Raw genomic sequence first — 22,219 nt, 5'->3', positions numbered from 1 at the left:
TCAGATCATAGCCCATGTCACCAGAATCATTTTGCTCACTAATATAGAAAATGGATGGGAATCTGTTTTGATGGCATTCTTATGTCATCCATTCAGTCAGTGCTGAAATGCTGAATTGTGGGTTTTTCCACAATGACCTAGCTACACACACAGTACATCTCAAACTGAACCAAATAAGCCAGTTGGGTGACTCTGAGTTACCGTCATGGGCACTGACGACGCAACACAAGCAAACATTGGTGGACACCTGTTGAAATTGAGTTTTTTTGTTGCGTTCAATTATTTTGTAGAGACACTGCTTCCTATAATTTTGATGATTAAGAAGTTTATTAGCAATAGGGTATTTTGGACTTCAAAAGACAGTACATGTACCATTTAATTCAAATGTATGCCTATTTGTGTCAGTTTGCCCACAATAAAAAAACAACATCATGACAGAAATAGTGAATGCATATAGAACAAACCATAGAGAAAAAGGTCAACAACCCTTTATAAAGAGAACACTGTTTAATACTTGTATCAGCATCATTTGAGTAATACAAAATAAACATTTCAATACAATTGATTGGCGAGATTGTACAGAATTATATACATTGCAAATAAAACATGTCTTACATGATATAAATACTGTGACACATGTACAATAAAGCACATCAATACACATTGTGCATGACTCATGAGAACATGTTATTTTATAGATTTTCACTAGTAAAGTATCTGATAAAAAAAATGCACATGTAAACCACATATATAATGTAATAAGTGTATTATGTGAGTTAAGCACATTATAACATTGCTATGTCAGAGGAACCCTGTTGTCTTTGGCCCATTTCCTCAGAGCTCTGATAATGTACTCCACCTGGGGGTTCTGTGTGCTCCTCAACAGGGGCAGCACCTCCTTCAAGGTTTCCCTGTGGAACCACAGACAATGGTTCTTAGTGATGGGAAGTTATTATATTATTATTAGGAACAGGTCATGGTTGTTGATAAAGTAAAAAAATTAAAGTGCCTGAATCACAAAAGTCACACTTTACCGTGCAATGCAAATTACTCAAGGTACAAAAATGATGTGACAAAACATCTCTGTGGAGGACATGATTTTCATATTTGATGTGTTGGGGACTGTGTAGGGGACAAATCTTTAACACAGACAAGTGTTGGTATCAAAATTGGACTTAAGACTAAGAAACTTAGCCAATACTTACTTTGGCTCTCTGCCTGCCAGAATGAGCTGGAAGATTCCGACACAAGCCCCTCTCTTGCCCTCCCAGTAGTTGGAGTCGGGATCCAGTTTCTCCAGAGTATCGAATGCTTTGGCTGCCCAGTAGAACTGACCCATCTGAAAGCACAGACCGACAGAGCAACATTTAATTGCAATGAATATTGAGAAAGCTTGGCCTTTGCTAATCTCGTCTCCAGTCTATTGTGGAGGAAGTCTGGTGCGGGAGATTAAGCCATTGCTGACTTGTGGTTAGCCTGGAAACTAAGTTAGTAGAGAGAATAGTAGTGAGCCTCACCTTATAGCAGTCGTTGGCAATGAGTTGTAGGAGGCTGAAGGAGTCTGGCGAAGCCCCCATCTTCAGATACAGCTCCCAGGCTAGCCGGCCTTTCTGGTTCATGATGTCTGAGCAGGAGGAGAGACAACACTATTTAGAAAATATATTTATTCAAATTAATTCGTCATATTTTGTTTCTTAGATCATGCATGTAGATATCGTATTGATGTAAAAGGTATTGAAAATGTATTGACGACAAATGGATAATGTATTTCAGACTGGATACATACAGCAGCGAGTCAGCCAGCTCAGGTATACATAGTCAGTCTTCATCTTCTCACCCTGGATCAGCAGAAATATCTGAGTCCAATATAAAACAATGTTACAACATGAACATTGAACTGATTCAATACACTACTCATGCAAGCAGTAATGCATTTTTCTATGTTGACAGGATGTACCTCCTCTGCTTCTTTGTAGTTGCCCAAGGCAGCTTTGGCCTGGGCGTAGTTGAAATTGAACATATCCTCGGTATAGAAGTAACTCTGTTAATGACAAACCAAAAATAAACAAACAGAAATAATGCTCCCCTCCTTTCCCCAAGTATACATGTTATTTCCACACCAATCCATAAATATGTCAAGCACTCAAATGCAAAGGAAAATAAAAATGAGTGTGTGTGTGTGTGGAAACATGCCCACGTGGTGTACTGTCCTAGTGCTACATGCTTTGGGCCATGCAAACCTTGACTGAGTTGAGGTAGATGAGAACGTCTTCAAACTGCCTCAGAAGGAAGAAACAGGAAGCCATACACTGTCTTCCAGGTATCGTGTCTGAGGAGAGTGAGATACAGACAGTGAGACAAAGACGCACATGCTCACTCACACGCAGACATACACACACACGCTAACTCCTAGCTTCTTGGTTGAATCGCTTTAGATTCATTTATTCACATTACCGCATTCGCTGGCTGAGCCTCCGACCAGCTGGAAGAACTGTTGAGCGATCTTCAGGTGATCCCTCTGCAGCAGAGATACCGGCAGGGACGAGGAGGGAACAGAGACTGCTCGTCAGTCAGATTTCATATCAGTGATGATCTTACTAAACCAGGTTTATAAGACATTCCTAATCTACTCAGACATTTCTACTGTGTGGTCCTAGGGGGTTTTCGGGTAGTTTGTCAAACACTTACTCACCGATCCAATTTCTTGACCCAAAGCAGCATTCACCACTCCTTTCAAAATGTACTCCTTAAATAAATAGATTGTGTTAAGACACTGCATGTACGCTATTAAGGCTTTAGTCTTAAAACAGCGAGACTTCCTCTCATGACACCTGATAATGTGAAACTATTACTACCTGTGGTGTGGTTGGCTCCAAGTCTTTTATGAGGGTGTAAGCCTCTTGAACATCATCTGAAACATAAAGATGCACATTACTGATGACAAAATAGCCATTCAACTTTTCAATGTAAGGATTAGGATTCAAAGAGAACCACCTGTGGCTAAGACCCACCTTGTCTGAGGTAGTAGATGACCAGGTTCAATCGAGCCTCAGAGATGACATCAATCAACGGGGGCAGCACCTGCAACGCACCCTCCCCACCACGAAACACCACCTGGGGTTAGGAGGTCAAAGGTTATAGAGCATGGGGTCACTGTCATGCAAACACAGTCGCACAACAGAGGTGGTGGAACGGCTTACCAGGTTATGCCGGATAAGCTCCTTAGCAAACTCAAAGGAGCAGGAGGAGATGTCTATGAGGTTCTTTAACTCAGCCTGAGAGAGAAAATAACAAATTGAACCACATTATTTATTGCTGTACATGACAAGTGTAGGCATAAACATCGACTGTGGATGTCAGGCAAACACGTGTGTAGATGCACGGCAGTCTGTTTTGACCGTAGACGCATACGGAGTTGCTTTACCTCGGCTGCCTTGCCGTTGTACAGCCTGAAGTGGTTGCAGGCCTTGAGGTTGAGAGCGATGGTGGATTCAGGAATACTCTGCAGATACACAGCCAACACCTCTTGGGAAACATCATAGTAGTCCAACTTGTAGTAGCACAGCGCTACGTACACGTTAAGAGCCAGGAAATCTCTGGGGTTAAAAGAAAATATATGGTAAAACATGCAATAGCTGGTCCCACAGCTCACATTGCATTCTTGAATAGAAGTCCTTGTGCATCTTTCTCTCTTGCTTTTTGACTGCACCGTCCAATATAATACACCATCTTTCTCCACTGCAAAATAACTACAGCCGTCTCCCTCCATCTTCTTGTCTCGGTCTCAACACAATGAAATGTGTCCTTCCAATTTTCTAATACTTCATCCTAAATATATGGCATATAGTATGTTTACTGTATATAGTTATAAGAATTTACAGTATAATTGACACCGACTCATTCAGACAATCCACAATACCCATTGGTACTAGTGGGACCACTGTAATCTGGCATATGAGGGATTTGTGGGACTATGCTCTTGCCTATCAGTGATTTTGATGAAGGGACATGGGAGAAAGGTTCAGTATAAGTACCTATTCTGTAGCAGGATGCGTTTGTAGATGTCGATGGCCTCCTGGTAGTGTGACCTCATGTAGTGGATGGAGGCCAGGCTCAGCTGGTCCTCAGTCACATCCTCCAGGTTCTGGTGGAAACCCATCAGCTTCTTCTCATCGTTGAACTGGGAACAGAGAGGAAAGGCATGGCTGGTTTGGTTGGTTTGCCACCTACAGTGGCATGCAGTTGCATTACAAAAAGAGAAAAAATACACTGAACAAATATATAAACATGTAAAGTTTTGGTCGCATGTTTCATGAGCTGAAATACAAAATCCCAGAAATATTCCATATGCACAAATACCTTATTTTACTCAACTTTAGTGTATAAATGTGTTTACATCCCTGTAAGTGAGCATTTGTCCTTTGCCAACACAATCCATCCACCTGACAGATGTGGCATATCAAGAAGCTGATTAAACAGCATGATCATTAAACAGGTGCACCTTGTGCTGGGGACAATAAAAGAACACTCTGAAATGTGCAGTTGTGTCACACAACACAATGCCACAGATGTCTAAAGTGTTTGAGGGAGTGAGTAATTGGCAAACTATTGCCAGATAATTGAATGTTAATTTCTCTACCATAAGCCGCCTCCAAATATAATTTTAGAGAATTTGACCGCATGTCTAACCGGCCTCACAAACGTTGTGGGGGTGAGTGGTTTGCTGATGTCAACGTTGTGTACAGAGTGCTCCATGGTGGCGGTGGAGTTGGGCAGGCATAAGCTATGGACAATGAACACAATTGCATTTTATAAACGGCAATTTTAATATACAGAGATAATGCGACGAGATCCTGAGGCCCCTTGTTGTGCCATTCATCTGCCGCCATCACCTCATGTTTCATCATGATAATGCATTGACCTATGTCGCAAGGATCTGTACACAATTCCTGAAGCTGAAAATGTCCCAGTTATTCCATGACCTGCATACTCACCAGCCCTTGGTTCTCTCCAGACCTGACTGCCCTTGACCAGCACAAAAACATCCTGTGGCGTTCTGCATTAGCATCGAATAGCCCCTGTGATATGCAACTTTTCAGGGAAGTTAAGAACCAATATACACAGGAAGTTAGGAAAGCTAAGGCTAGCTTTTTCAAGCAGAAATTTGCATCCTGTAGCACAAACTCAAAAAAGTTCTGAGACACTGTAAAGTCCATGCAGAATAAGAGCACCTCCTCCCAGCTGCCCACTACACAGAGGCTTGGAAACACTGTCACCACCGATAAATCCACTATAATTGAAAATTTCAATAAGCATTTTTCGACGGCTGGCCATGCTTTCCACCTGGCTACCCCTACACTGGTCAACAGCCCTGCACTTCCCACAGCAACTCGCCCAAGCCTCCCCATTTATTTTTCACCCAAATCCAGATAGCGGATGTTCTGAAAGAGCTGCAAAATCTGGACCCCTACAAATCAGCCGGGCTAGACAATCTGGACCCCCTCTTCTTAAAATGATCTGCCAAAATTGTTGCAACCCCTATTACTAGTCTGTTCAACCTCTCTTTCGTATCGTCTGAGATTCCCAAAGATTGGAAAACTGCCGCGGTCATCCTCCTCTTCAAAAGGGGGAGACACTCTAGACCCAAACTGTTACAGACCTATATCTATCCTACTCTGCCTTTAAGGTCTTCGAAAGCCAAGTTAACAAACAGATTACCGACCATTTCGAATCCCACCGTACCTTCTTCGCTATGCAATCTGGTTTCAGAGCTGGTCATGGGTGCACCTCAGCCACGCTCAAGGTCCTAAACGATATCATAACCGCCATCGATAAGAGACATTACTGTGCAGCCGTATTCATCAACCTGGCCAAGGCTTTCGACTCTGTCAATCACCACATTCTTATCAGCAGACTCAACAGACTTGGTTTCTCAAATGATTGCCTCGCCTGGTTCACCAACTACTTCTCTGATAGAGTTCAGTGTGTCAAATCGGAGGGGCAGTTGTCCGGATCTCTGGCAGTCTATATGGGGGTGCCACAGGGTTAAATTCTGTATACATCAATGATGTCGCTCTTGCAGCTGGTGATTCTCTGATCCACCACTACGCAGACGACTCCATTCTGTATACTTCCAGCCCTTCTTTGGACACTGTTAACCTCCAGACGAGCTTCAATGCCGTACAACTCCCCTTCCGTGGCCTCCAACTGCTCTTTAATGCAAGTAAAACTAAATGCATGCTCTTCAACCGATCGCTGCCCACACCTGCCTGCCCGTCCAGCATTACGACTCTGGACAGTTCTGACTTAGGTATTTGTAGTTGTCCACATATTCTAGGTGTCTGGCTAGACTGTAAACTCTCCTTCCAGATTCACATTAAGCATCTCCAATCCAAAATTAAATCTAGAATTGGCTCCCTATTTCGCAACAAAGCATCCTTCGCTCATGCTGCCAAACATACCATCGTAAAACTGACTATCTGACCGATCCTCGACTTCAGCAATGTAATGTATAAAATAGCCTCCAACACTACTAAACAAATTGGATGCAGTCTATCACAGTGCCATCCGTTTAGTCACCAAAGCCCCATATACCACCCACCACTGTGACCTGCCAACCTCGTTGGCTGGCCCTCACTTCATACTCGTCACCAAACCCACCGGCTCCAGGCCATCTACAAGTCTCTGCTAGGTAAAGCCCCGCCTTATCTCAGCTCACTGGTCACCATAGCAGCACCCACCTGTAGCATGCGCTCTAGCAAGTATATCTCACTGGTCACTCCCAAATCCAATTCTCACTTTGGCTGCCTTTCCTTCCAGTTCTCTGCTGCCAATGACTGGAACGAACTGCAAAAATCAATGAAGCTGGAGACCCATATCTCCCTCACTAGCTTTAAGCACCAGCTGTCAGAGCAGCTCACAGATCACTGCACATAGCCCATCTGTAAACAGCCCATCCAACTACCTCATCCCCATACTGTATTTATTTATTCATTCATCTTGCTCCTTTGCACCCCAGTATCTCTACTTGCACATTCATCTTCTGCACATCTACCATGCCAGTGTTTAATTGGTATATTGTAATTACTTCGCCACCATGGCCTATTTATTGCCTTACCTCCCTGATCTTACCTCAGGAGTGGGACAACATTCCACAGGACACAATCAACAGCCTGATCAACTCTATGCGAAGGAGATGTGTCACGCTGCATGAGGCAAATGGTGGTCACGCCAGATACTGACTGGTTTTCTTATCCACACCCCTACCTTTTTTAATGTATCTGTAACCAACAGATGCATATCTGTATTCCCAGTCATGTTAGGGCCAAATGTATTTATTTCAAATGGCTGATTTCCTTATATGAACTGTAACTCAGTAAAATATTTGAAATTGTTTCATGGTGCATTTATATTTTTGTTCAGTAGAAGTATTGACACTTGGGAATTGTGTAAAACATGATTTTATGCAACCGTTTGTCACGAGTTCGACCGAGGGTGTTTCCCCTTCCAGGGCGGGTGGCGCTCGGCGGTCGTCATCACCGGCCTATTAGCTGCCACTGATTGTTTTTCCTCTCCCTCCTTGTATGTTTAGTGGTAGCACCTGTTCATGTGTAATTAGTTAATTAGTTTGTCTTTATTAGACAGCCGGCCCGCCTGGTTGTTGTGCGGGATTATTTCAGTGTAACCTTCGGCTCTGTTGTAGAGGTACGTGTTAGTGCCTGGTCGTTACTTTTCCGTTGTACATTCTCATTCCCTGTGTTTGGGGCCGTTACTATTGTGAGCACCCTGTGGTGCGTTGGTGCTATTAAAGACGCACAGCTTTGCACTCACTGTTTCCTGCGTTTGACTCCACACACCTACGACATCTGAAGCATTACAGAATCCCGCACCTAAATCAAATTGAATGGAGTCAGCAGGAGCAGCAGCCAACCCTCTCCCATCGATGGAGGAACGGGTTCTCCACCACACCACCGTTCTCCATCGGATCGGATCCGCGATGGATCAAGTGATGGAGAGAATGGACCGATGGGAGAGGAGTGGTCTCCTCTCTCCACCTTCGGCACCCCCGGCTCCGGACTCCCCATCACTCGACTCCAGCACCCTCCGTCTGACGCTACCGAGGGCTTATGATGGAGCGGCGGCGGGTTGCCAGGGGTTTCTGCTTCAGCTGGAGCTATACCTGGCCACCGTTAGACCCACTCCCTCAGGAGCGGAGAGGGTGAGTGTCCTCATCTCCTGCCTCACGGGTCGTGCTCTGGAGTGGGCGAACGCAGTCTGGAATGGCCCAGACTCAGCGCGGGAGCACTACCCAGAGTTTTCCTGCCGCTTCCGTGCCGTGTTTGATCACCCTCTAGACGGCCGAGCGGTGGGAGAACGACTTTTTCATCTCAGGCAGGAGAGGAGGAGCGCCCAGGATTACGCACTGGAGTTCCGGACCTTGGCAGCCGGATCTGGGTGGAACGACAGGGCCCTTATGGACCACTACAGGTGTAGTCTCCGAGAGGACGTCCGCCGGGAGTTAGCGTTTCGGGACACCACTCTGTCACTGGATCAGCTGATTGACATGTCCATTCGACTGGACAATCTGCTGGCTGCCCGCGGGCGTTCAGAGAGGGTCCTGTGCATTCCACCACCCAGCCCCTCCGCTCCCATTCCGATGGAGTTGGGAGGGGCTGCGCCGAGGGTACCGGAGGAGGAGGCCTTCCCTGCACCAACTGTGGTCGGAGAGGACACACGTCTGATCGGTGCTGGGGGTCCGTCTGGGAGTAGAGATGGCAGGCGGAACGCTTCTCGGTCACCCCAGGTGAGTCAGCATCAGACTCGCCCAGAATCCCTTGTTGGCCATATGTTTGTCTTAATCTCTTTCCTTCACTTTTTCCCTCTTCCCAGCATAGGGCGCTAGTCGATTCAGGCGCAGCTGGGAACTTTATGGATCGCGGACTCGCCCTTAAGTTAGGGGTTCTGCTGGTGCCGATAGATTCTCCTTTCCCCGTGCACTCCCTAGATAGCCGGCCATTAGGGTCAGGGATGGTCGGGAGACCACGGTCCCACTGGACATGGTGACGCAGGGGAATCATAGGGAGCGTATCAGTTTTTTTATTATTGATTCGCCTGCGTTTCCAGTGGTGCTGGGGACTCCTGGCTGGCCCGGCACAATCCTAAAATTTCGTGGAGACAGGGGTTCTCCAGGGGTGGTCAGAGGAGTGTTCTGGAAGGTGTTTGGGAGTTTCCATCGGTGCCACGTCGGTGGAGAGTCCAGACCAGGGTTCCACGGTGTGCATTCCCCCCGAGTATGCCGATTTGGCAATCGCTTTCAGTAAAGTGAAAGTGACTAAATTACCACCTTATCGACCGGGAAGGGATTGTACGATAGATCTCCAGGTAGACGCTGCGCTTCCCAAGAGTCACGTGTACCCGCTGTCCCAGGAGGAGACGTTGGCAATGGAGACATATGTCACGGAGTCGCTGGGACAGGGGTACATTCGGCCCTCCATTTCACCCGTCTCCTCGAGTTTCTTTTTTGTGAGGAAAAAGGAGGGAGGTTTGCGTCCGTGTATCGATTATAGAGGTCTAAACGCCATCACAGTGGGGTATAGTTACCCTCTACCTCTCATCGCTACGGCGGTGGAATCGTTCCACGGAGCGCAGTTCTTCACAAAACTGGATCTCAGGAGCGCGTATAGTCTGGTGCGTATTCGGAAGGGAGACGAGTGGAAAACCGCATTTAGTACTACATCCGGCCACTATGAGTACCTCGTCATGCCGTATGGGTTAAAGAATGCTCCAGCCGTTTTCCAATCCTTTGTAGACGAGATTCTCAGGGACCTGTGCGGGCAGGGAGTGGTTGTTTATATCGATGACATTCTGATCTACTCGGCCACTCACACCGCGCATGTGTCTCTGGTGCGCAAAGTGCTTGGTAGACTGCTGGAGCATGACCTATACGTCAAGGCTGAGAAATGCGTGTTCTCTAAACGAGCCGTCTCTTTTCTGGGATATCGCATTTCCACCTCGGGGTGGTGATGGAGGGTGACCGCATTAGGGCCGTGCGTAATTGGCCAACTCCAACCACGGTAAAGGAGGTGCAGCGGTTTTGGGTTTTGCCAACTACTACCGGAGGTTTATCCGGGGTTTTGGCCAGATAGCGTCTCCCATTACCTCACTGCTGAGGGGGCCCGGTGCGATTGCAGTGGTCAGCACAGGCGGACAGAGCATTCAACAAGTTGAAGGCGCTGTTCACTGATGCGCCCGTGTTGGCGCATCCGGATCCCTCTCTAGCATTCATAGTGGAGGTGGACGCGTCCGAGGCTGGGGTGGGTGCCGTGCTATCACAGCGCTCGGGTACGCCACCAAAACTCCGCCCCTGCGCTTTCTTCTCAAGGAAGCTCAGCCCAGCGGAGCGTAACTATGATGTGGGGGACCGGGAGTTGCTAGCGGTGGTTAGAGCTCTGAAGGTGTGGAGACACTGGCTTGAGGGGACTAAGCACCCTTTTCTCATCTGGACCGACCACCAGAATCTGGAGTATATTCGGGCTGCAAGGAGACTTAACCCACGTCAGGCAAGGTGGGCCATATTCTTCACCCGGTTCCGGTTTACTTTGTCTTATAGACCGGGCTCCCAGAACGTGAAGGCTGACGCACTGTCCCGCCTTTACGACACCGAGGATGGGTCCACCGAACCTACTCCCATCCTTCCCGCCTCTAAGCTGGTAGCCCCAGTGGTATGGGAGGTGGACTCGGACATCGAGCGGGCGTTACGGGCTGAAGGTACGTGCCGCTTGATGTTCGGGACAAGCTGATTCGGTGGGCTCACGTCCTACCCTCCTCGGGTCACCCTGGGGTGACGAGGACAGTGGGGAGCCTTCAGGGGAGGTATTGGTGGCCTACGTTGGTTAAGGACGTTAAGGGTTATGTCTCCTCTTGCTCAGTGTGCGCTCAGAGTAAGGCTCCTAGGCACCTTCCTAGAGGGAAGCTACAACCCCTCCCCGTTCCACAGCGGCCATGGTCACATCTGTCCATAGATTTCCTGACCCGTCTCAGGGAACACCGCGGTTCTAGTGATTTGTGGATCGGTTTTCTAAGTCCTGCCGTCTCCTCCCGTTGCCCGGTATCCCTACAGCCCTGCAGACTGCGGAGGCATTATTTACCCATGTCTTTCGGCACTACGGGGTGCCGGAGGACATCGTTTCTGATCGGGGCCCCCAATTCACGTCTCGGGTATGGAGAGCGTTCATGGAACGCTTGGGGGTCTCTGTCAGCCTGACCTCCGGTTATCACCCGAGAGTAATGGGCAGGTGGAGAGAATGAACCAGGAGGTGGGTAGGTTTCTGCGGTCGTATTGCCAGGATCGGCCAGGGGAGTGGGCACGATACATTCCCTGGGCTGAAATGGCTCAGAACTCACTACGCCACTCCTCTACTAACGTGTCCCCTTTTCAGTGTGTGTTGGGATACCAGCCGGTCCTGGCACCATGGCATCCGAGCCAGACCGAGGCTCCTGCGGTGGAGGAATGGGTACAGCGCTCCAAGGAGACCTGGAGGGCCGTCCAGGAATCTCTACGACAAGCGAGTGGACGGCAGAAGAGGAGTGCTGACCACCACCGCAGTGAGGCCCCCGTGTTTGTACCGGGGGACATGGTCTGGCTCTCGACCCGAAACCTACCTCTCCGCTTGCCCTGCCGGAAGCTGGGTCCGCAGTGTGTAGGGCCCTTTAAAGTCCTGAGGAGAATAAACGAGGTGTGTTATCGATTACAACTCCCTTCCTATTATCGTATTAACCCCTCGTTTCATGTGTCTCTCCTCAGGCCGGTGGTAGCTGGTCCCCTGCAGGACAGTGAGGTACCGGAGGTCCCTCCCCCCCTCTGGACATCGAGGGGACCCCGGCGTACACGATCCGGGCCATTCTGGACTCAAGACGCCGGGTGAGGGGCCTGCAGTACCTCGTGGACTGGGAGGGGTACGGTCCGGAGGAGAGGTGCTGGGTACCAGTGAGGGACATCTTGGATCCATCCATGTTGAGGGATTTCCATCGCCCTGCACCTCGTCCTCCGGGGCGACCTCGAGGCCGGTGTCGGCGCGCTGCGGGAGCCGCGCGTCAGGAGGGGGGTACTGTCACGAGTTCGACCGAGGGTGTTTCCCCTTCCCGGGCGGGTGGCGCTCGGCGGTCGTCATCACCGGCCTATTAGCTGCCACTGATTGTTTTTCCTCTCCCTCCTTGTATGTTTAGTGGTAGCACCTGTTCATGTGTAATTAGTTAATTAGTTTGTCTTTATTAGACAGCCGGCCCGCCTGGTTGTTGTGCGGGATTATTTCAGTGTAACCTTCGGCTCTGTTGTAGAGGTACGTGTTAGTGCCTGGTCGTTACTTTTCCGTTGTACATTCTCATTCCCTGTGTTTGGGGCCGTTACTATTGTGAACACCCTGTGGTGCGTTGGTGCTATTAAAGACGCACAGCTTTGCACTCACTGTCTCCTGCGTTTGACTCCACACACCTACGACACCTGAAGCATTACACCGTTAGAGCTGAGTGATTCATCAAAATGTCGGCTATTTTTCAGTCTTTAAACAACGAATTGACTGATGGCAGTTCAATTATTTGAATTCCATGATGTGCTCAATGCTCAGTTTCTCCAGAGAAATTAAATCAAGACCAAACTGTATGATGTAGTAAAGGATTGTAGTTTCCAAAAAGGCCAATATTCTACATAATTAACACATTTTCTGTGCTAAACTAACTACAATGACCATAATCCATTGCGTGCCTACTTGTCCGGTCTGAGACGGAGAGAAGAGACAGAAGAACATGCGATCGAGAGGGATAGAGAGCAGTTGCTCCGTGACGTATCTCTACCTGAAAATACATGATCTATGATTGATAATTGGTATTCAGCAGTCATAAAAGTATGCCTTATTTACTTTGAAGAAGTACTAAAATAGTTTTGTCAGACAGCATAGGTAGCAGCTCTATAGTGATGAGACGATGACTTGGAATGAAATAATAAAGTCATCAAATAGACCTAAAATAAATGTAATATACACAACAACTGAAATATTTTATTAAAGTAATGTGAATAAATTATGGTTAATAAGTGATAAACAGTAATGGGCAGTCACTATCATCATGGGACTTATACTAATTGTTTTATTCTGTGTTCTTACAGCACTAAAACCCACATAATGAATAGCGCATTTAATGTCTAGAAAACAAGTGTTGAAATCAAAAAACGTTATTATTTTGAAATAATCTAACCGAAACTGAACCGACCTAAAAAGCTCTAAAATCGCTCAGCACAAACAACTGTACAGAAGCAAACAAGAAAGAATGATGAGAAATACACATTAACATATCAAAGAATACAGAAAGGTAACAATTCTGACCTTATGAGCCAAGTGGAAGAGCAGGCGATTCTGAAGTGCACACTTTGGAGCTACAGGAAAAAAAGAGGGAATACCTTATCGACTAGGGCAAGAAACAGAAACCGTAGGATGAAAAACTACAAAACATGTTTGCTTAATACTCACCCTTGTTTGCAGCCTCCTCTGCCTCTCTGTAGAGCCCCAGGAAAAACTGAGTGCAGGCCAGATACACCCACACCTCCCCTGGTCCTTCTAACCTGAGTGTCAAGGCCCTGTACTCCTGTCATTGAAATAAATAGACATACACTACCATTCAAAAGTTTGGGGTCACTTAGAAATGTACATGTTTTTGAAAGAAAAGCACATTTCTTTGTCAATTAAAATAACATAAAATTGATCAGAAATAGGGTGTAGACATGGTTAATGTTGTAAATGACTATTGTAGCTGGAAACAGCTGATTTTGAATGGAATATCTACATATGCGTACAGAGACCCATTATCAGCAACCATCACTCATGTGTTCAAATGGCACATTGTGTTAGCTAATCAAAGTTATCATTTTAAAAAGGCTGTACGAGATCTCCAGTTTCTTGGCAATTTCTCGCATGGAATGGCCTTCATTTCTCAGAACAAGAATAGACTGACGAGTTTCAAAAGAAAGTACTTAGTTTCTGGCCATTTTGAGCCTGTAATCAAACCCACAAATGCTGACGCTCCAGACACTCAACTAGTCTAAAGAAGGCCAGTTTTATTGCTTCTTTAATCAGAACAACAGATTTCAGCTGTACTAACATAATTGCTAAAGGGTTTTCTAATTATCAATTATCCTTTTTAAAATGATAACTTTGAATAGCTAACACAATGTGCCATTGGAACACAGGAGTGATGGTTGCTGATAATGTGTCTCTGTACGCCTATGTAGATATTCCATTAAAAATCAGCTATTTCCAGCTACAATAGTCATTTACAACATTAACAATGTCTACACTGTATTTCTGATCAATTTGATGTTATTTCAATGGACAAATAAATGCTTTTCTTTCAGAAACAAGGACATTTCTAAGTGAACCCAAACTTTTGAACAATAGTGTATGTGTCATATAGAGCATTGTAAAAATGGCTTGTCTTCAGACAAGAATGAAATTGACTGAACACACACCTACCTCCATTGCTCTCTTGTAATCACCCAAGTGAAAGGCACAGTAGCCAATCCAAAGGTCTGCATGCTCCTCTTTTTCTCCAACATCTCGCTGAAACTGGAAGACAAACCAACACATCAACAGTAGGACTCTGTACAGTAGGACGCTGTCACACGCACACACCTATGCAACTGTAATAAGGAAACAGAAAGACCTTATAGACAGCGCCATATCAAGAATGAGGAAGGAGAATGTTGAGAGGACACAGGACTTTCACAGATCACATCTTCTGTCACATTTAGTACAGAGTTGCTCATCATTCATTTGCTGATTGCACATGACAGCTAGCTACATGAGTTCCTATCTGGCTACCTCTAACAGAGTTTGTGCCCCAAGGTAGTCTCTCTGGTTGAGGTATTCCTCCAGGCGAGGGCTCTTCTTGGCTTTGTTTTTCTTCTTCTTCTCACTGACGCTAGCTGCAGAATCTCCACCTACTGCTGGCTTCACCCGAGATAGAATCTGGATGGAGGTGACAAGGAAGAGAATCCTTATTGCGGACATGCCAGCAGACACTTTGTTTACTAAAGCGGGATTCAAACAATACATTTGTACATTTGGTAAGATAGACAGTCATGTTTTAATGGATGTCGTGTAACTATCGCAGTTATCCTCTGTTAAACTAGCTAACTGCAATTACTTTAAAATGAACCTCTTCACATATCACAGATCGGTGAAATAGACTTTGGTTTGGTAGCTCGCAAGCGACAATGATTCATCTAGAAAGCTAACTAGCTAACGTTAACAACATAGCAAGACTTTTAGCTAACCAACAAGTTACGCAACTAGTATGCTAACTTGTAAGACTTACCATGACGGCACAGCAGTTACTCTGGCATAATGTCACTGTTCAGTATGGAGAAATGGATTATAGCTAGATAACAACACTAACGTAAATTAGCTACACGTTAGCTAACGTTATTACTATTATAAATGTTCTAGCTAGAATTAGTTTAGCTGTCTGACTGGCTATCTAGCTAACAGTGAACCAACAGATACGAAAACAAAAGACACCTCTTCGCTGTCTACACTTTTAATCAAAGAATAGCATAGGGTGAACGAAGAGCATCAAACTAGCTAACGTTAGCCACCAGCTAATGAAACATCTGTGATTTCATTGCCGTGTGGGGATTACGCTTGTGTTGCCTAGCAACGTCGTTCATCCTCTTCTTCACTTCAGGATCACGTGTTGAAATGTAAATTGAACTCTGGATTTAGCCCCGTTGTTGTTGTCGCGCATGTGTGATAACACCCCCATAAAATATAAAGTGCCGCACACAGCATTGAAATACAGTGGTATCGTTATGTCTACAGGACAGCCCCAGTGGCCTAATGGATAAGGCACTGGCCTCCTAAGCCAGGGATTGTGGGTTCGAGTCCCATCTGGGGTGATAATATTTTCACCCAGAAACTGCTTTGACCATCACGTTCATTTGGTGGGCATAAAAACGTGGAGTCATTCTTGCCTGACAAGTGCACATAAATGCTGTTCATGTCATTTAAATGTAAATTTGGTGTCACACTTTCCCTAGCAAACACACCTGATTTAACTTAATTGTATTTTTTTTTTACCCAGATGGTCATTATTAGTTGGTGTCAGGTGTTTTCTGGGGCGAAAGTGTGACCCCAATCAGGCACAGACCTGCTATATATGATATATATGGAATGCCTGATCCATAATCTAGCCCAAAAAAATTTTTTATGGACACGATGGCAAATAAATTCAAATCTGCCAAGAACTTTCTACAATCAACCTGTTCTGCACAAATTCACAACACAGGAGTCAACTGTCTGTTATTCACCTTTATAGCTAGAATCCTAAATTGAAACTAAGAATTGTAATAGTTTAACTAAGCTCATTAGCCATTTATAAATTATATTCTTCAAATCAACTAAATGTGTATTTATCATTCAATGCAACAACTAGTGATGCCATCTTTAAATATAAATTTTAAACTGAACAGTCTATAACATTTGTATGGATTTCTGATTTGTGTGTACGTATACATTGTGACTCCATGTTTGAGTGTTGAAGGTCAAACTGAAGAAAACACAAGAGTAGATGACAGATGAAATTCTGTCAATGCAAAAAAAACAATATAATAAATGTATTTGTAAATAGACCTCATCCCAAGAAAAATAGACAAATTTAAAAACAATAAGCCAAGTTTATTGACGTCACTGTTTACAGCACAGCTTTTGACTCGAGTGATCGACACCACTTAGGACCAATCAGCGGAGGCACCACCCCACTCGGTAGCCTGGGCAGTGGGGGCAGCGGACCAATCCTCTGTGGCAGGCTGGGCACTCCAATCCTCTGTAGGAATACAATCATGCGTGTGTGAGAATACAATCAAACCATTTATCGTAGACATTTCCACAGTCAAGAGAAATTGTGTTTCTCCCGACAGGATCCGCAGTGAGGATTTGATGCTTCACTACAGGTTTATGAGAGAACTACTCTACCCCTCTGTGTTGGTCATATAGGACATTTTAGGTCCTAGATGGGCAAAAAAGGGGCAATACTAATTTACTTCCAGTAGAACTCACCAGCAAAGCCTTCAGCTGCAGCTGGGGCCTTGGAAGGAGCAGCGGCTGAAAATAAGAATTAAACAAAGTTTGAGTCAAATGTACTCCGGTAGCCATTTTGTTTTGTGATTGTCAAAATGTGCTACTCCATCCACCTTTACATTTGTGGCCTCCACTCCTGTGTATTCATCGCTTACCCTCGGTGAAGCTCTTACCCTCAATGCCAGCAGGGAACTGCTGGATGGGCACAGAGGGCACTGCCACTCCCTCGGACCAGTCGGCCACCTCGGGCTGGGCGAAGTCGGCCGTGGGGGCGGTCCACTCACCCTGGAACTCCTCCTTGCCAACAGCCTTCTCAGCCGCGGCCTGCTCCTCCTTCTCAATCTGGAACGGGACGAAGAGGTTACAAATTAGGGTTGTGACGTTACAATTTGAGTGAGAGCTCAGGTATGCAGGCACCACAGGTATATGGATTCTTAGCGCAAGCATACAACATCACATCAGAAGCACATTTTGCTTCAAGTTATCCCATCACTGATTGAGATGAGTCAGTTACTGTTTCAGACTGCCATCTCACCCACAGTGATGGTTTTACTATTCCCTTCCAACGACAACTCACCCAGTCACTGACCGGACTAAGCAAGTGCTTTTAGAAGGGGAATGTGCATTCGAGGTCTCCGAACTCAGTTCCTGAATAGCTACACGGTGAGCAGGTTCTTGTTCCAGTCCAGCACCAACACATCTGATTCAATTAATCGTGGTCAAGACAGAGGACCATGATTAGTTAAGTTGTATCAAACAATTAGTGCAGGACTAGATCAAAAACTTCAAACACTCAGCTCTCCACGACCAGTTGAAAACCCCTGGTATAAACAGTGTGTGAACCATAGTGTCCCAGTATGTCAGTTACCTCCTCTGGATCTCTGTAGAAGTAGAGATCAGGCATGACCTCCCAGGGGTGTTCCCTGGAGATGGTGCCCCTCATCCGCAGCACCTCCCTAGACAGCATCCACCACATCAGACCAACTGAGTGGTGGCCCTGGAACACAAGAGACAACAGTCAGTTATACCTAGATTTGTATACTAATGCACTGATGATTATATGCACCGGCAACAGTCAGTCATACAGAGACACGAAGGCCATCAACAGAATTAATCAGTCTAAACTAGTAGAATTGGTTAGTGGATGAACTGATACCCAGTAAAAACATGACTACATGGGAGGGCATCTTCGACTACTGACGAGGAAGTGCGAAGGAAACTCCCTAGGAAGGAAGAGTCCCAGTAGGGTTCATGGTTGTGGCTCAGGTCACTATCAAACTCCAGTCATGGGGCAGCAGCCCTACTGATGTTAGCGAAAACCCGGCCAGATCACTCTGGCACACTTCCGACACCTGAACACAGACATCAGACCGTGTAAGGCTTTAATTGTGTGCTGCATATTTACATCAGTTGACCAATATATCGGTAGAAGTTCCCATCTACCCTTTCACTTTGAGGAAACACTATTGGGGACAAAACTGATATGATATGCTGTTCAAGTCATTCTCTCTCTTATTCACACATACACACACATTATATATACATATATACATGCATTAATAAAAAAGTGAAACCACTGGAACATATATCTGTAGTCTATGGCCTGTCTGTACCTTGTTGTTGCAGGGGATGGCGATGTCCACGTATCTGAGGGGAGAGTCAGTGTTGCACATGGCGATAGTGGGGATGTTGACGTAGGAGGCCTCAGTCAGGGGCTGGTGGTCGGCACGGGGATCTGTCACGATCAGGAGGCGGGGCTCACGGAAAGCAGCCTGGATCTGATTGGTGAAGGTTCCGGGGGTAAAACGACCGTGGAAGGTGGTGGCGCCGGTGGCGGACGCAAACTTCAGCACAGCCCTCTGGTTGGAGGAGAACGGGGAGTGGAGTTAATGGATTGGCTAACAAGCAGGAGGTGACTCAATCAAGAATATAACTTAGCAGTAATATGGTATGTTTGGTTGTGGCTCAGGTCACTATCAAACTCCAGTCATTGGGCAGCAGCCCTACTGATGTTAGCGAAAACCCGGCCAGATCACTCTGGCACACTTCCGACACCTGAACACAGATGTCACAGTGCCAGGCTTTAATTGTGTGCCGTTTAGCTAGTCACTCACAATTACATCAGGCCAACTGACCTGACCACGGTAATGGTCATCAGGACACACCAGTAAATGAAAACAAGTTTCTTATTGGACAAGTATAGATCGTACCTCTCCTCTTTAGAGTGTTCACTTCCATTTTGCGCTTCCTGAACATAACCCAGGAGAAACTCTGGGCCCTCGACTATGTCAGGTGAGCTAGCAGTGGGGGTCTCACCTGTCCAGTGTTCCTGGAGGAGATGACGCAGACATCAGCTGGGTTCTCAATGGCCACGATGGCACGGGCAGCCAGCAGCAGCTTCTCCCATGTCTTCTTCAGGTTGATGATGTACACACCTGAGGGGACAACCAGTTACATGTTGATACTCGACATGCATACAGCCATAATGTCTATACACATGCTATCCTTTCTCAGGACAATCAATGAAGAAAAAGACTACCGATTAAAACTGATTGAGGACTGGTGTTTCACCAACATTGAGATCATTCGCTATTGGATAAATGTCTGAGCTAGAGAAAAACATTCAATATAAGAAAGATGTTCCATCACTGATTGAGATGAGTCAGTTACGGTTTCAGACTGCCATCTCACCCACAGTGATGGTTTTACTATTCCCTTCCAACGACAACTCACCCAGTCACTGACCGGACAACGCAAGTGCTTTTAGAAGGGGAATGTGTATTTCAGAGGTATCAACAACTCTTGATCATATAAACTTATGTGCAGACTATTGTTCCAGCCCAGCACCGACACATCTGATTCAGTGTATCATGTCAAGAATCAAGACCACGAATAGTTGAATTACGTATGATAATTTCAGGGCTGGAACAAAAACATTCACATCCTCCAGTCAAATTATGTGTGAGGTCAGGAAGTCTTCAGATCATAAAGTGACAAATAGCCAGGGATCTCGTATTCCTCCACTCACCATCACTCTTTCTCTTGTACGTGTAGTGCTCCATCTGGAAGTCCATGTTGGTACCTCCCAGGTGGGTCCCGGCTGCCAGGAACTTGAGCACATCCTCCTCCTTCATCTGCAGCACATCCAGACCTCCGGACATCGTGACCACTTTTCCTAAGTTACGAGTTATGTGGAAAAGCTGGCGGGGGAGAAAAAAAGAGAGGAGACCAGTGAGATGTTGTGTAAAAGGTAGGGAAGCAGAGAGTGGTTGCAGTTGGAACTGAGGGGTCATTGTGGCTCAGGTCACTATCAAACTCCAGTCATTGGGCAGCAGCCCTACTGATGTTAGCGAAAACCCGGCCGGATCACTCTGGCACACTTCCGACACCTGAACACAGACATCAGACCGTGTCAGGCTTTAATTGTGTGCTGAACAAACTATCAAAACTGCTATGCTTATAATGATTTAGTGTACTTATACAGGCACTTGTCATGGGGACTTGGAATCCGTTTCTAAAAACAGAATTTACAATTATTAAATCAAAATATTGTTGCCGTTCCTTATGAATGACATCTGATCTCAGAGTGATGATCGGTTTGAGCATGTGGGGAAGAGGGGCGGCGGGTAGCCTAGTGGTTGGGCCAGTAACTGACCGACAGGTCGCTGGACCGAATCCCTGAGCTGACAAGGTAAAAATCTGTTGTTCTGCCACAAGGCAGTTAAACCACTGTTCCCTGGTAGGCCGTCATTGTAAATAAGAATGTTCTTAACTGACTTGCCTAGTTAAATAAAAAAAAGTGATGCAATGTTGCTGACCAATTCATATCAATAAATACAATGTTGCAAAAGAGCATTACACTGATACATGTGTGAAACTAGTCTGATTGGCTCTATGGATGTTGGTTACTTTAGTTATTAGTATCCAGCTTCCTCAATGGATTTCACGAGCACGCATGGCTGAACTAGCTACTAGTGCTAAAGTTAGTAGTAGCCATGGCTTCTGGCCTAGCTGTCTAACATGTAATTCGCTATTTACAGCGGTTATATTTATACGGATATAGGAAACAATCAGTCACAACTTCATAGTTGAAGGTAACAAGGCTTTAGTATTTGTCTCCGCAACTTTTAACTCAAGAAAATCGTAAATTGTTATCTCACCACGAGACAACGCCGTATGGAGTTCTGTACCTCACGGTAAAAGAGAAAGAGAAACGGAAGTGACGTCCATATATACTGTAAATTCCACCAATCATCTTCCATTTCCTTCTCCAGGATGAAGAGTAGAAGAATTCATAAAAAGGTCGATAGATGGTAGTGAAATCATTTGAGTCTAAAGTGCTATGAGAAAGGGCATAAATTATGATGAGAAGCAGTTGTCACTTCAAATTCAGTTAAATCTATAATTAAATACTGTAAAGTTCATACCAAGAGATCATGCCATCACCCCATAGAGTAATGAATGATTGAACGCTTTATAGTCTAGTAAAATTATAGGTTGCCATTTTGAGGTACTTATAACTTTGAATATTTTGATGCCACTTCAATTAAGACGTTATCCAATTCGGTAATGTTCAAAGGGAATATAAAATCAACTGCTTTGAAATGAAATCGATTCAGGCCACATCATAAGAAAGTGATTCATTTCAGCCGGTTCCTGCCTGGGATGAAATACATAGTCAGTCAGGAGAGAGAAGAGGAACACTGCAGCCCGCCTGGTTTGCAACCTTCCCAAGTTCTCCCGCTCCTCCGCACAATCCACTGGCTTCCAGTCGAAGCTCGCATCCACTACAAGACCATGGTGCTTGCCTAAGGAGCAGCAAGAGGAACTGCCCCTCCCTACATTCAGGCTATGCTCAAACCCTACACCCCAATCCGAGTACTGCATTCTGCCACCTCTGGTCTCTTGGCCCTCCCACCCGTATGGGAGGGCAGCTCCCACTCAGCCCAGTCCAAGCTCTTCTCTGTCCTGGCACCCCAATGATAGAAACAGCTTCCCCCTGAAGCTAGGACAGCTGAGTCCCTGCCCATCTTCCAAAAGCACCTGAAACCCTACCTTTCAAAGAGTATCAAATAATTCCCTTCCTCACCTCAAGG

The 22,219-nt window shown here is 45.8% G+C and overlaps 2 protein-coding genes and 3 non-coding genes across 6 annotated transcripts; 1 reads left to right on the top strand and 4 right to left on the bottom strand.

Moving 5' to 3' along the window:
- Window positions 1-312: 312 nt before the first annotated feature.
- LOC118364823 (intraflagellar transport protein 56) lies at window positions 313-15,763 on the bottom strand. Its single transcript, XM_035746564.2, has 18 exons — window positions 15,364-15,763; window positions 14,868-15,014; window positions 14,520-14,612; window positions 13,521-13,635; window positions 13,377-13,426; window positions 4,035-4,180; window positions 3,425-3,596; window positions 3,201-3,275; window positions 3,012-3,114; window positions 2,856-2,911; window positions 2,693-2,746; window positions 2,455-2,518; window positions 2,241-2,329; window positions 1,958-2,041; window positions 1,787-1,856; window positions 1,518-1,624; window positions 1,206-1,339; window positions 313-911 (listed from the first exon to the last, which is right to left on the bottom strand). Exons 1-18 carry the CDS (start codon window positions 15,364-15,366, stop codon window positions 797-799), a joined length of 1,677 nt encoding a protein of 558 aa, XP_035602457.2. The 5' UTR covers window positions 15,367-15,763; the 3' UTR covers window positions 313-796.
- Window positions 15,764-15,870: 107 nt separating this feature from the next.
- Window positions 15,871-15,943, top strand: trnar-ccu (transfer RNA arginine (anticodon CCU)). The gene has a single exon. It is a non-coding gene; the product is annotated as a tRNA-Arg (tRNA).
- Window positions 15,944-16,700: 757 nt separating this feature from the next.
- Window positions 16,701-21,405, bottom strand: LOC118364824 (40S ribosomal protein SA). 2 transcript variants are annotated; one of them, XM_035746565.2, is made up of 8 exons: window positions 21,284-21,405; window positions 20,152-20,323; window positions 19,440-19,558; window positions 18,737-18,982; window positions 17,992-18,120; window positions 17,279-17,465; window positions 17,103-17,147; window positions 16,701-16,869 (listed from the first exon to the last, which is right to left on the bottom strand). In XM_035746565.2, the coding sequence occupies exons 1-8, from the start codon at window positions 21,383-21,385 to the stop codon at window positions 16,775-16,777; spliced, it is 1,095 nt and encodes a 364-aa protein (XP_035602458.2). In that variant the 5' UTR covers window positions 21,386-21,405; the 3' UTR covers window positions 16,701-16,774. The 2 variants fall into 2 exon arrangements, with proteins under 2 accessions (XP_035602458.2, XP_035602459.2); XM_035746566.2 differs by having other exon boundaries at window positions 17,297-17,465.
- LOC118365826 (small nucleolar RNA SNORA26) lies at window positions 16,946-17,064 on the bottom strand. The gene has a single exon (XR_004821822.1). It is a non-coding gene; the product is annotated as a small nucleolar RNA SNORA26 (small nucleolar RNA).
- LOC118365807 (small nucleolar RNA SNORA62/SNORA6 family) lies at window positions 19,080-19,221 on the bottom strand. The gene has a single exon (XR_004821805.1). It is a non-coding gene; the product is annotated as a small nucleolar RNA SNORA62/SNORA6 family (small nucleolar RNA).
- Window positions 21,406-22,219: the final 814 nt, after the last annotated feature.

Source organism: Oncorhynchus keta, chromosome 32 (genome assembly GCF_023373465.1).
Source record: "Oncorhynchus keta strain PuntledgeMale-10-30-2019 chromosome 32, Oket_V2, whole genome shotgun sequence".
NCBI lineage: Eukaryota > Metazoa > Chordata > Actinopteri > Salmoniformes > Salmonidae > Oncorhynchus > Oncorhynchus keta.
The sequence above is the reverse complement of the archived record's forward strand: the minus strand, read 5'-3'. Positions and strand labels throughout refer to the sequence as shown.